The sequence below is a fragment of the Nerophis lumbriciformis genome, linkage group LG13 (genome assembly GCF_033978685.3).
Source record: "Nerophis lumbriciformis linkage group LG13, RoL_Nlum_v2.1, whole genome shotgun sequence".
Lineage (NCBI taxonomy): Eukaryota > Metazoa > Chordata > Actinopteri > Syngnathiformes > Syngnathidae > Nerophis > Nerophis lumbriciformis.
Window position 1 is genome coordinate 41380761 of NC_084560.2, and position 14660 is coordinate 41395420.

The window sequence follows — 14660 nt, forward strand, 5'->3', positions numbered from 1 at the left end:
AAAATCTCCCGGGACAACCATTCTCCCGGATTTCTCCCGATTTCCAGCCGGACTTAAGGCACGCCCCCTCCAGGTCCGTGGGGAGCTGAGTGAGGACAGCCTGTCGTCACGTCCGCTTGGCCAACCAAAAAGTAACCACAGATCACTATACCGTATAGTGTTCTGTGGTTACTTTTTGGTCGGCCAACGGTTTACGTCGTATTGCGCACCCTTACGGCAAGTGTGGGAGTCGGTTCTGAAGTATGAAGTAAAGAGACGTAAGTTTGTCATTGACTCCAACCCAGAATATTCCACTGCCCATACCTATGCTCCTTCAAAGGCTGTGCTACTGGCTGCAAAGCATTGCACTTTCAAATACAACAATGAGTAGAGAGGAGTGTTATGTGTAAATAAATTAACACTGAAATTCAAGTATTTATTTTATTTATATATATATATATATATATATATATATATATATATATATATATATATATATATATATATATATATATATATATATATATATATATATATATATAATAAAATACATATATATATTGTCGGAGGCAGATATTTACATATATCCGTATTTAAGTGTTACTTCTTTATTTTCATAATCATATTACAAAACAGCAAGTGTTCTTCTTCCAATTGTGGTCTTTTGGTTGTCTGCAAGTACTGTGTGCTAACCTTGACTTTGGAATGTAAGGAGGAGAGATACTCCTTTTCCTTATATTACAAAACAGCTAGTGTTCTTCTTCCAATTGTGGTCTTTTGGTTGTCTGCAAGTACTGTGTGCTAACCTTGACTTTGGAATGTAAGGAGGAGAGATACTCCTTTTCCTTATCTGTTCTTGTGTCCAGCTGAGGAGGACAATGGGCATGGGTTTGGGCTGGAAAGACAAGACAACGAGGGTGGGAGGGAGAGACACTTTATAGAAGAGAAGGTTTCCATATTTTAGATCAGACCATTGAATGTTCTATGTTGGACTGGTCTCATTATATTTCCAAAGCTTTGGAGATAAAATTACAAAATACCTATTCTGTCTCTGGTGGTTCTTCTACTCAGCTGTACTGTCATAAAGAGCTTGGGTGCGACCAGCAACTTGAATTCCCTGGGAGGAACAACTGGTCCAAACGCAACAATTTATATACATATATAGCTAGAATTTACTGAAAGTCAAGTATTTATATATATATATATATATATATATATATATATATATATATATATATATATATATATATATATATATATATATATATATATATATATATATATATATATATATATAACATACTTGCCAACTTGAGACCTCCAAATTAAGGAGTATATATATAGCTACAATTCACTGAAATTCAAGTATTTCTTATATATATATATATATATATATATATATATATATATATATATATATATATATATATATATATATATAAGAAATACTTGAATTTCAGTGAATTGTAGCTACATATATATATATATATATATATATATATATATATATATATATATATATATATATATATATATATATATATATATATATATATATATATGTAGCTACAATTCACTGAAATTCAAGTATTTCTTATATATATATATATATATATATATATATATATATATATATATATAAGAAATACTTGAATTTCAGTGAATTGTAGCTACATATATATATAGCTATATATATATATATATATATATATATATATATATAATACTTGAATTTCAGTGAATTGTAGCTATATATATACTCCTTAATTTTACGAAACTGAAACAATACAAAAAGAATAGCCTTGTAAGTTAATACTAACACAGACACTTGTAGACGAGTTAGCATAAATAAAACAAATGAACAATTCAAGTATTTATTTTATTTATATGTATATATATATAATAAAATACAAACATTATATATATATATATATATATATATATATATATATATATATATATATATATATATATATATATATATATAGCTAGAATTCACTGAAATTCAAGTATTTCTTATATATATATATATATATATATATATATATATAAGAAATACTTGTATATATATATATATATATATATATATATATATATATATATATATATATATATAAGAAATACTTGAATTTCAGTGAATGGTGGCTATATATATACTCCTTAATTTGGAGGTCTCAAGGTTGGCAAGTATGTTGATTTGCCTCAACTGAAGCATTTGAAAATAAATGGGAATTGTGCACAGGGACCTTTGGTTAGTGTAGTAGTTCACGTAGCTGACTTACACAGCGTAGAAAATGAACGGATGGCTTAACTAATAGTAAAAACCATGAATCAACAAAATATAGCTGACCAAACTATTGCAAAGTAGCTGGGATGTTTTTTTTACCGTCAGCCTTTGCAGTTTTCTCCTCCAGTTCTATGGAGGAGCTGCTAGAGCTCAATCCCGGAGCTTCCTTGACACCGAACACAATGCTCGTTATCCGCCACACCTCCTTCCTCATGGAGGATGCCAATATGAAGTACATGATGGGATCCAGGCAGGCGTTGAGGGACGAGAGGAGCAGCGTGGACTCCACCACCAGATTGACCGCATTCCTCCAGTAGCAGGAGGCCTCCGTGATCTGGGTTCTGATGTAGAATGCTTGGATCACGTGGTAAGGCGCCGAGCAGATGGTGAAGACGAAGAGGATGAAGAGAGACTTCCATGCCGTTCGCGAGTAGCACCGAGCGTTGGGCGTGTGCGTGGCGTTCCGCAGCTTGCGGTGGATCGTCACGTGCGAGACCACCAGGGAGATGAACGCCAGCCAGTAGAGCGCCAGCAGAAACATGTTGACGTACGCCTTCCACTTGGTGTTTTGGAGCTGTTTGTACTGGTAACACCTAAAGAAAGATGATCCGAGGCGTGAAGTTATTCTAGTCATCTATTGTTCACAATCTTTATGAGAGACAAGAACACACGGCTGGTTTTTTTAGCATTTCTAAAGATGATTAAAAAAAAAACGCTTGCATTAATCGAAAACAACTTCAAAACCCTCCATCAATGTTTTATATAAACAATGCAAGTCTATATATAATTTAGTAGGGGCATACTTGCCAACCCTCCCGGATTTTCCGGGAGACTCCCGAAATTCAGCGCCTCTCCCGAAAACCTCCCGGGACAAATTTTCTCCCGAAAAACTCCCGAAATTCAGGCGGAGCTGGAGGCCACGCCCCCTCCAGCTCCATGCGGACCTGAGTGACGTGTTGACAACACACAACAACAGCGTCTACCGTAAAGCAGTTCTTCTGCCGTAAACAGCAATGTTGTGACACTTTTAAACAGGACAATACTGCCATCTACTGTACATGCATATGTGACCCACCCATTATGTGTTACATTTTTGTGTTGATTTATTTATTTTATTTTGTGGTTTGAATTCGTTTTTGGAGCTGTCATTACACATTTATCAGTATTCACATTGGTCAGTAGGGGGCAGTAGGGCGTTTCTTCCCAATTGAATGCTATCACCTGCAGACCGGAAGTGTCTTGTCATTCTGATGAGCGCGACCAGTCTGTGATCAATTGAAACGTCCTGTGTGCTTTTTCCTCCTGTATAACAGGTTAGTTTTGGTGAATCAACTCACTGAATAATATCCATGTGATCTTTATAAGTTTAAGTACACATTCTGATGGTGGAGCCTAACTCTAAAGTGTTTGTGAGTTGTAGTTTGTATTTGTGAATGAATCCAGTGCACAGCTGCAGTAATCAATACAAAATGGCGACGTGAGTGCGCAATGTTTATATAGGAACTTCTGATCCTAATTCAGACTCCCAAATTAGAGCTCCCGTTTTCTTATTGATTTTATAATGTATATTTGTATAATGTGTGTGTTCTGAAATAGTGACAGAAAATAGAACAAGGATGGACAATTCAACCCTTAACTCAACAATGAGTAGATGAGTGTTATGTGTGTGTATATGTGTAAATAAATGAACACTGAAATTCAAGTATTTATTTTATTTTTATATATATATATATATATGTATATATATATATATATATATATATATATATATATATATATATAGCTAGAATTCACTGAAAGTCAAGTATTTCTTATATGTATATATATCTTAACCACGCCCCCCGCCCCACCCCCGACCACGCCCACCCCCACCTCCCGAAATCGGAGGTTTCAAGGTTGGCAAGTATGAGTAGGGGTGTAACGGTACACAAAAATTTCGGTTCGGTACGTACCTCGATTTAGAGGTCACGGTTCGGTTCATTTTCGGTACAGTAAGAAAACAACAAAATATATATTTTTTGGTTATTTATTCACCAAATGTGTAAACAATGGCTTTATCCTTTTAACATTGGGAACACTATAATAATTCTGCCCACGTTAATCAACATTAAACTGCCTCAAGTTGTTGCTCAGATTAAATAAAATGACAAAACTTTGCTTCTACATATAAAAAGTGCAACATTAAACAGTTTCAAGTCAACTCCATCCATCCATCCATCTTCTTCCGCTTATCCGAGGTCGGGTCGCGGGGGCAGCAGCCTAAGCAGGGAAGCCCAGACTTCCCTCTCCCCAGCCACTTCGTCCAGCTCTTCCTGTGGGACCCCGAGGCGTTCCCAGGCCAGCCGGGAGACATAGTCTTCCCAACGTGTCCTGGGTCTTCCCCGCGGGCTCCTACCGGTCGGACGTGCCCTAAACACCTCCCTAGGGAGGCGTTCGGGTGGCATCCTGACCAGATGCCCGAACCACCTCATCTGGCTCCTCTCCATGTGGAGGAGCAGCAGCTTTACTTTGAGCTCCTCCCGGATGACAGAGCTTCTCACCCTATCTCTAAGGGAGAGCCCCGCCACCCGGCGGAGGAAACTCATTTCGGCCGCTTGTACCCGTGATCTTGTCCTTTCGGTCATAACCCAAAGCTCATGACCATAGGTGAGGATGGGAACGTAGATCGACCGGTAAATTGAGAGCTTTGCCTTCCGGCTCAGCTCCTTCTTCACCACAACGGATCGATACAGCGTCCGCATTACTGAAGACGCCGCACCGATCCGCCTGTCGATCTCACCATCCACTCTTCCCTCACTCGTGAACAAGACTCCGAGGTACTTGAACTCCTCCACTTGGGGCAAGATCTCCCCCCCAACCCGGAGATGGCTTACTTACTTACTTAGTCCTCTTGCACTTAAGGGCGCGTAGAGCCGACCATAGCAACCAGGTCTCTCCATCTGGGTCTGTTGTGGGCAAGGTGTTGAGCTTGTGCCATAGTCACATTGCAGGCCTTAAGGTCCTGGGCTAATACATCCAGCCAGCGAGTCCTGGGGGCGCCTCTAGGGCGTATCCAGCCAGCTCGCTGCGGGTTGAAGTCCAGGATTTTGCGCGTGGGGTGTTCCCCCGGCAGGCGGATGACATGGCCATACCAGCGCACTCGCCGCATTGCTGCGAGGCGAGAGGCTGGGAGCTGTTGGGTTAGCTCTCCTAGGGTCTTGTTGGTGACATGCTGGCTCCACGTGATGCCTTCTATCCTCCTGAGGGCTCTGGAATCAAAGCCATGTAGCCTGGCCGCCAGGATGTTATTCAGCAGCCATGTTTCCGAGCCGTACAGAAGGACAGAGATGACAGAGGAATTGTAGACCCTCAACTTGGTGTCCCGAGATATGTGCCGGTGTCGCCACAACGGTCTCCACAGGGACTGCATGACGGAGGCTGCAAGGGCGCGACGGCGGTCCACCTCTCGTTTGAGGTCGCCGGTGTTGGTGACTGTCGAGCCGAGGTATCTGACGGTAGGGACAAAGTGGACAGGGGTATCCTCAAATAAGAAGGGTGGTGGGTCTGGTCCATCGCCGATATGCATGAGTTCGGTTTTGGACCAGTTGATTTTCAGGCCGAGCTGTTTGGTCTCCTCATCAAACACACCGAGGGCCTCCCTTAGCTGGTCAGCGGTCTCACTGAACAGGGTGGTGTCATCGGCGTATTCGAGGTCCTTTAGGGTGTAGTTTCCAAGTGACACCCCGGGGACTCGCACACAGACTCTGGACATCAGGTGGTCGATGACACAGTTAAATAGTTCTGGTGCGGCAACAGGAGATGGCACTCCACCCTTTTCCGGGCGAGAACCATGGACTCGGACTTGGAGGTGCTGATTCTCATCCCAGTCGCTTCACGCTCGGCTGCGAACCGATCCAGTGAGAGCTGAAGATCCTGGCCAGATGAAGCCATCAGGACCACATCATCTGCAAAAAGCAGAGACCTAATCCTGCAGCCACCAAACCAGATCCCCTCAACGCCTTGACTGCGCCTAGAAATTCTGTCCATAAAAGTTATGAACAGAATGGGTGACAAAGGGCAGCCTTGGCGGAGTCCAACCCTCACTGGAAACGTGTCCGACTTACTACCGGCAATGCGGACCAAGCTCTGACACTGATCATACAGGGAGCGGACTGCCACAATCAGACAGTCAAGTCAAGTCAACTCATCATGCTTAATTTATTACAGCATTTGGGAAGCCTGTAGTTGATTTATTATGTAAATGTTATATTTTTATCAACACGTGATAGCAGGGACCCTGCCATTCAAAACTAGGCTGCTGCATTACTAATGATTAATGTAACCATAGCTGAAAAAATGGTACAATAGCAATAGGAGAGACTATTCGTCCCTGAACACCATGGAGTGTATACGGGCCCTGTCATGGTCCAAGTTTAATGCCCCCACTCGACATCTATTCCATAATTATCATCTCTTAAGACTGACAGAGTTCAATATTTATCAAAATGCTTGTTTAACCTATCAAGTCATTTACAGTCTGAATTTAAGGCTCTGTAGCTTGGTTCCTATCTACCATCCCCAGCATGCCCACAACACTCGTAACTTAGATTTGATATCAGGGAAACATCGTTTACTGGATTGTACCGCTCGAAGTGTTGTATGCAGGGGACCAAAGATTTGGAACCGGCTTAATGAGAACCTCAAGATGCTGTATCCATTCTCCAACTTCAAAAATAAACTAAAAACTTATCTATTAACCACCTATATTTAATGCCTCATGTGGGTAGACTACTGTTGGGTTTTGCATGGTTGAATGAATGTATGTATGTATGTGTATGCTTGCTTTAGTACTATTATCTTGTGTTAATCATATAGCGTTGTTTATTGTTGTTGTACTTGCTACCACGTTCCATCATTCCATGTATATTCCATCATTTCATGTATATTCTATCCTCTGGACCCCCTGTCAAAAGCTTCTTCTAGCTTATTTGGGGGACCCTTTCACATACCAACATCTTTAAATGATGATATTTTACTACTATTGTATTTGTTATATGGTATTGTGAATAAACTTGAAACTTGAACTTGAAACTTGTTCTGTGGTTACTTTTTGGTTGGCCAACGGTTTACGTTGTATTGCGCACCCTGACGGCAAGTGTGGGAGTCGATTCTGAAGTATGAAGTAAAGAGACGTAACTTCGTCATTGACTCCAACCCAGAATATTCCACTGCCCATACCTATGCTCCTTCAAAGGCTGTGCTGCTGGCTGCAAAGCATTGCACTTTCAAATACAACAATGAGTAGAGAGGAGTGTTATGTGTGTATATGTGTAAATAATATTACAGCATTTGGGAAGCCTGTAGTTGATTTATTATGTAAATGTTATATTTTTATCAACATGTGATAGCAGGGACCCTGCCATTCAAAACTAGGCTGCTGCATTACTAATGATTAATGTAACTATAGCTGGAAAAAAATGGTACAATAGCAATAGGAGAGACTATTCATCCCTGAACACCATGGAGTTCATGTAGGCTTAATGATGCACTTACATTATTATATCAACTATCAGAGACAGAAACTCTTCATTTAACATAATGTCCTTTTTTGCTGCTTCAACACAGCTCAATCAACACAGAAAAAGGTCAAGTGAAATAACAGACAGACAGGGCTTTGCTGTCCGTAACGCACACACAGAACACTATACCGTATAGTGTTCTGTGGTTACTTTTTGGTTGGCCAACGGTTTACGTTGTATTGCGCACCCTGACGGCAAGTGTGGGAGTCGATTCTGAAGTGTGAAGTAAAGAGACGTAACTTCGTCATTGACTCCAACCCAGAATATTCCACTGCCCATACCTATGCTCCTTCAAAGGCTGTGCTGCTGGCTGCAAAGCATTGCACTTTCAAATACAACAATGAGTAGAGAGGAGTGTTATGTGTGTATATGTGTAAATAATATTACAGCATTTGGGAAGCCTGTAGTTGATTTATTATGTAAATGTTATATTTTTATCAACATGTGATAGCAGGGACCCTGCCATTCAAAACTAGGCTGCTGCATTACTAATGATTAATGTAACCATAGCTGAAAAAATGGTACAATAGCAATAGGAGAGACTATTCGTCCCTGAACACCATGGAGTTCATGTATGCTTAATGATGCAGTTACATTATTATATCAACTATCAGAGACAGAAACTCTTCATTTAACATAATGTCCTTTTTTGCTGCTTCAACACAGCTCAATCAAGACAGAAAAAGGTCAAGTGAAATAACAGACAGGCAGGGCTTTGCTGTCCGTAACGCACACACAGAACACTATACCGTATAGTGTTCTGTGGTTACTTTTTGGTTGGCCAACGGTTTACGTTGTATTGCGCACCCTGACGGCAAGTGTGGGAGTCGATTCTGAAGTGTGAAGTAAAGAGACGTAACTTCGTCATTGACTCCAACCCAGAATATTCCACTGCCCATACCTATGCTCCTTCAAAGGCTGTGCTACTGGCTGCAAAGCATTGCACTTTCAAATACAACAATGAGTAGAGAGGAGTGTTATGTGTGTATATGTGTAAATAATATTACAGCATTTGGGAAGCCTGTAGTTGATTTTTATTATGTAAATATTATATTTTTATCAACACGTGATAGCAGGGACCCTGCCATTCAAAACTAGGCTGCTGCATTACTAATGATTAATGTAACTATAGCTGAAAAAAATGGTACAATAGCAATAGGAGAGACTATTCATCCCTGAACACCATGGAGTTCATGTAGGCTTTATGATGCACTTACATTATTATATCAACTATCAGACATAAACTCTTCATTTAACATAATGTCCTTTTTTGCTGCTTCAACACAGCTCAATCAAGACAGAAAAAGGTCAAGTGAAATAACAGACAGACAGGGCTTTGCTGTCCGTAACGCACACACACCGCAAAATGAGCTAACGTTACGCTAAAAGCGAATTAGCCTGCACCTCAAATCAGTACTGCGAGCGAGCTGAGCTGCAGTTTATATTTCTAGAACGGTGGTTCTTAACCTTGTTGGAGGTACCGAACCCCACCAGTTTCAAATGCGCATTCACCGAACCCTTCTTTAGTGAAGTTTTCCAAATTCAAGACAAAGTTATATGTTTTTTTTACTGGTGCACAAAATGAACCGTGCATGAACATCACCTTGTTCAAAGAACAAAACCAACACAGTGCATAAACTCACGACAAATTACTGTCAGGTTCAAACACCGAGCTATCTATTACAGACAAGAAGAAGGAATCAAGCAGAGACAGAGTTGAATTTTATTCATGAGGAGAGACGTATTGGGCTGTACACTCAGTTACAGTTTCCCCCTATGCTCTAAGGTACAGTCCCACGTGCTCCTCTATTTAATCGGGAGGTCCCTAGTTAACATCACTGAGGCTGCTTCTGAAGGGAGGGATAATGCAAGCAGCCCCCAGTAGACACAATAAGTGATTATTCAGAATGGAAATGTGCTGACAGTCGTGATTTCGCCCTGTCTCTGTTTTGTCTGCGTTGAGGTACTCGATGTCCGTCCTTGGCTGTCAGCAGGCAGGGTCTGGAAACAAACTGCTGACGCGAGACCACTCGCAAAGCAAGATTACAAGTTGTGCCTTTGCACAGATCGAAAAGTACAACTTCAGCGCAGTTGATAATAACTATCGCAACGGCCTTTAAGCATAAGAGTTGTGTGATAACTTATACATTCCGTATTTTTCGGACTATAAGTCGCAGTTTTTTTCATAGTTTGGCCGGGGGTGCACAACTGCGCACACAACAAGGAGAGGAAGCAGAAGAACGAGGAAGATACAGCCATGGCGACGACGAGTAAGATGAAGAAATACGCTTTGTTGCACCTTTCCTGCCTGAGTCCGGCAATTAGTTGCAAATCTTGCTTTATTGAGTCCCCGCCCGCACTCACGCTACCGCTCCCTCTCTTCTCTCGCCCACACACACACTGACGTCACTCACCTCACATGCTTACCTATTAAAGGGCCACACACACACATACGCTACTCTCATAACAGCTTGTAAGTTCCAAGCCGCAGCTGCGATTGGACCTGGATAGCCTCCGGGAAGAAGTAGTGGACTACCAAGTGCTTGGCAGTGAAGATCTTCCTCAGGAAGCAAAGATTGACCGTTTTTGGGCCATGCTAGGGAGAGATGGAAGATTCCAGACTCTAATGCATTTGATGAAAGCACTTTTGTGCGTGCCACACAGCAATGCATCGTCAGAGAGGGTGTTCAGCATGGTTAGAAGAATAGTGACAGAATAGAACAAGGATGGACAATTCAACCCTTAACTCATACTTGCCAACCCTCCCGGATTTTCTGGGAGACTCCTGAAATTCAGCGCCTCTCCCGAAAACCTCCCGGGACAAAATTTCTCCCGAAATTCAGGCGGACTCAGGTCCTCCACAATATAAAAAAGCGTACCTGCCCAATCACGTTATAACTATAGAATGATGGAGGGCGAGTTCTTGATTTCTTATGTGGGTTTATTGTTAGGCAGTTTCATTAACGTCCTCCCAGCGTGGCAACAACACACAACAGCAGCAGTCACTTTTTTGTGTACCGTAAAGCAGTTCGTCTGCCGTAAACAGCAATGTTGTGACACTCTTAAACAGGACAATACTGCCATCTAGTGCATTTGATGAAAGCACTTTTGTGCGTGCCACGCAGCAATGCATCATCAGAGAGGGTGTTCAGCATGGTTAGAAAGATAGTGACAGAGAATAGAACAAGGATGGACAATTCAACCCTTAACTCAACAATGAGTAGATGAGTGTTATGTGTGTGTATATGTGTAAATAAATGAATATATATATATATATATATATATATATATAAATATATATATATATATATATATATATATCTCCATCCATCCATCCATTTTCTACCGCTTATTCCCTTTGGGGTCGCGGGGGGCGCTGGAGCCTATATCAGCTACAATCGGGCGGAAGGCGGGGTACACCCTGGACAAGTCGCCACCTCATCGCAGGGCCAACACAGATAGACAGACAGACATTCACACTCACATCCACACACTAGGGCCAATTTAGTGTTGCCAATCAACCTATCCCCAGGTGCATGTCTTTGGAGGTGGGAGGAAGCCGGAGTACCCGGAGGGAACCCACGCAGTCACGGGGAGGACATGCAAACTCCACACACACATATATATATATATATATATATATATATATATATATATATATATATATATAGCTAGAATTCACTGAACGTCAAGTATTTCTTATATATATATATATATGAAATACTTGACTTGGTGAATTCTAGCTGTAAATATACTCCTCCCCTTTTAGCCACGCCCCCAACCACGCCCCCGTCCCACCCCGACCACGCCCACCCCCACCCCCCTATCCCCGAAATCGGAGGTCTCAAGGTTGGCAAGTATGCCTTAACTCAACAATGAGTAGATGAGTGTTATGTGTGTGTATATGTGTAAATAAATGAACACTGAAATTCAAGTATTTCTTATAGCATGTTCTATATGTTATAGTTATTTGAATGACACTTACCATAATATGTTACGTTAACATACCAGTTGCTTATTTATGCCTCATATAACGTACACTTATTCAGCCTGTTGTTCACTATTCTTGATTTATTTTAAATTGCCTTTCAAATGTCTATTCTTGCTGTTGGCTTTTATCAAATACATTTCCCCCAAAAAATGTGACTTATACACCAGTGCGACTTATATATGTTTTTTTCCTTCTTTATTATGCATTTTCGGCCGGTGCGACTTATACTCCGAAAAATACGGTAATTATTCTCTAACATTTACACACCTGCAAATCAGATGGAAAATTAAAGGGAACATTGTTTGGGGGTATCCAAGAAGTTTTTATTTACAAGATGAGTCGGGTGTGTCTTGACCTTCACCGAACCCCTGAGACCGAACCCAGGTTAAGAACCACTGAGCTAGTTTCACTAAGCGGCACAGTTATGAAAGTATTTTGTGGAAAAAAAAGAAAAAACAATCACCAGAAAATGTTGATTTCTTGCTCCAGCCAAGAGTGAAAAGCCAAACAATAGTGAAAAGTGGACTAACTTGTGGCTCTGTGTTGAACTCGTTGCGATAAAGACCACATCCATGACCACGGCCACGATCCAGAGCCCCACGCAGATGACGACGCTCCACCTGGTGGACAGCAGCCTGTTATGGCTCCGAATCCCCTGGTGGATCTTCATGTAGCGATTGACGCTGATCAGCCCCAGCAGGGTGATGCTCATGTACATGTTCATGTAGAAGATGTAGGTGACAACAGTACACAGCGTGGCTCCCAGCATCCAGCGGTTCCCTTCGCTGTGGAAGAAGATCCTGAAGGGCAGACAGAATATCAGCAGCAGGTCGGCCAACGCCAGGTTGATGAGGAACACCCACACCGAGTTGCGCTTGCTGTCAACTCGGAAGAAAGCCCACAGAGCCACCACGTTCCCAATTAGACCCAGGACAAAGATGACGGAGTAGCACACCGCCAGGACGTAGCCGACAGTGGTGTGATCGCGCACGCAGGACTCTTGGGGGTCGGGGGCCGTCATCCCGTCAGTCTCTTTACAGGCAGAGTCTGAGGGACTGCTGTCAGCTTTTGCAGATAACTAGCTTTAAAATATTTTGAAGATATTAGAACCTCATCTAAGCTTTAAGAAGGATTACTTTCTTCCCGGATAATCTCCCCCGAAGTTCACCCAAACCGTCATGACACATCCTACAAAGCCACAGTGAGAATTCTTTGACGTTTGCGTTTATATTCACATCACATAGTGGTCACTGTGCAGCCAATCGTGGACAACTTCATCATCAACAAGGACGGTGCAGCCTGGGGGTTATTTTTAACCCCTTGGCTTGTTTTGTTTTTTTATTGGTATTCAGCATGAAACATGCCATACCAACTTTATTTACCGTATTTTTCGGAGTATAAGTCGCACCGGAGTATAAGTCGCACCTGCCAAAAATGCATAGTAAAAATGGAAAAAAACATATATAAGTCGCACTGGAGCCCGGCCAAACTATGAAAAAAAACTGCGACTTATAGTCCGAAAAATACAGTATAAAGCCCTTTAAAAACAACCACAGTTGAAATGAATTCAATATATTTAGTTTACATCCCGACATTGTTAGCCTCCTAATGTATTCTTCAGTTTTTCTGTACGCACCCCTGATTAGAGATGCGCGGATAGGCAATTATTTCATCCGCAACCGCATCAGAAAGTCGTCAACCATCCGCCATCCACCCGACCTAACATTTGATCAGAACCGCACCCGCCCGTTGTTATATATCTAATATAGACGATGCAAGGCATTAGTGAGGTTATAAAGCTTTTGCCTGTTAAAGAAAGGAGACTGATCCAATGCAGCACAGACATTCGCGTGCCACGCTGTCACGACCCAGACGCACACCAGTGCGCAATCATATGGGAGCCGCGCTGAGCGCACCTCCAAGCACGTCTCGCTGCCGGCGACGGCCGGGTATGGGCCCGACGCTCCAGCGCCATCCATTTTCAGGGCTAGTTGATTCGGCAGGTGGGTTGTTACACACTCCTTAGCGGGTTCCGACTTCCATGGCCACCGTCCTGCTGTCTATATCAACCAGGGTGAGCCCCACCCCTTTCGTGAGCGCACTGCGCGCGGAGTGACCCCTGTTACGCGCCCCCGGCAACAGGGGTGGCGGGCAGGTGAGCTGCGCGGGCGGAGCGCGCGGAGTGACCCCTGTTACGCGCCCCCGGCAACGGGGGTGGCGGGCAGGTAAGCTGCGCGGGCGGAGCGCGCGGAGTGACCCCTGTTACGAGCCCCCGGCCACGGGGGGTGGCGGGCAGGTAAGCTGCTTACCTGCTGCGCGTGACGCCGGCCGCGGCGAAGGCGGACGAGGCGGGGTGTCGGTGCGGTGGGCGCGGTGGTGACCCTGGATGTGCGTCGGGCCCTTCTCGCGGATCGCCTCAGCTACGGCTCCCGGTGGGGCCCTCTCGGGGGAAGGGGCCTCGGTACCGGACCCCGGCGAGGCGTCCCTTCTCCGCTCCGTAAAAGTGTCCATCTCTTTTTTTTTTTTTTCTTCTGTTGTGGCATATGCTGCAGGTGCCTGTTCGTTTTTCGTATGTGGGTAACAACATTTAACTATGTATATATATTTCCGAATTGGTTTAACTGCCACCCGCCTGAATCTATTTAAAATCTAATTTTTTTTTATTTCAACCGCCCGACCCGACCCGACCCGACCCGCGGATAAAATCTAATTTTTTTTTATTTCATCCGCCCAATCCGCGGATAATCCGCGGACTCCGAGGTTGTGCCCGCAAACCGCGCATCTCTACCCCTGATATACATAAATCTACAACATGGACACAGGTGTAGGACCCAGCGGGGTTAAA

The 14660-nt window shown here is 42.9% G+C and overlaps 2 protein-coding genes across 12 annotated transcripts in view; one reads left to right on the top strand and one right to left on the bottom strand.

The window, feature by feature from the left end:
• caska (calcium/calmodulin-dependent serine protein kinase a) overlaps positions 1–14660 on the top strand; it is a 343590-nt gene that overhangs the window by 221848 nt on the left and 107082 nt on the right. The window lies entirely within an intron of this gene.
• On the bottom strand, positions 2120–12994 carry gpr34b (G protein-coupled receptor 34b). 2 transcript variants are annotated; one of them, XM_061970798.2, is made up of 3 exons: positions 12679–12994; positions 12346–12615; positions 2120–2859 (listed from the first exon to the last, which is right to left on the bottom strand). In XM_061970798.2, exons 1-3 carry the CDS (start codon positions 12834–12836, stop codon positions 2334–2336), a joined length of 954 nt encoding a protein of 317 aa, XP_061826782.1. In that variant the 5' UTR covers positions 12837–12994; the 3' UTR covers positions 2120–2333. The 2 variants fall into 2 exon arrangements, with proteins under 2 accessions (XP_061826782.1, XP_061826781.1); XM_061970797.2 differs by having other exon boundaries at positions 12346–12994.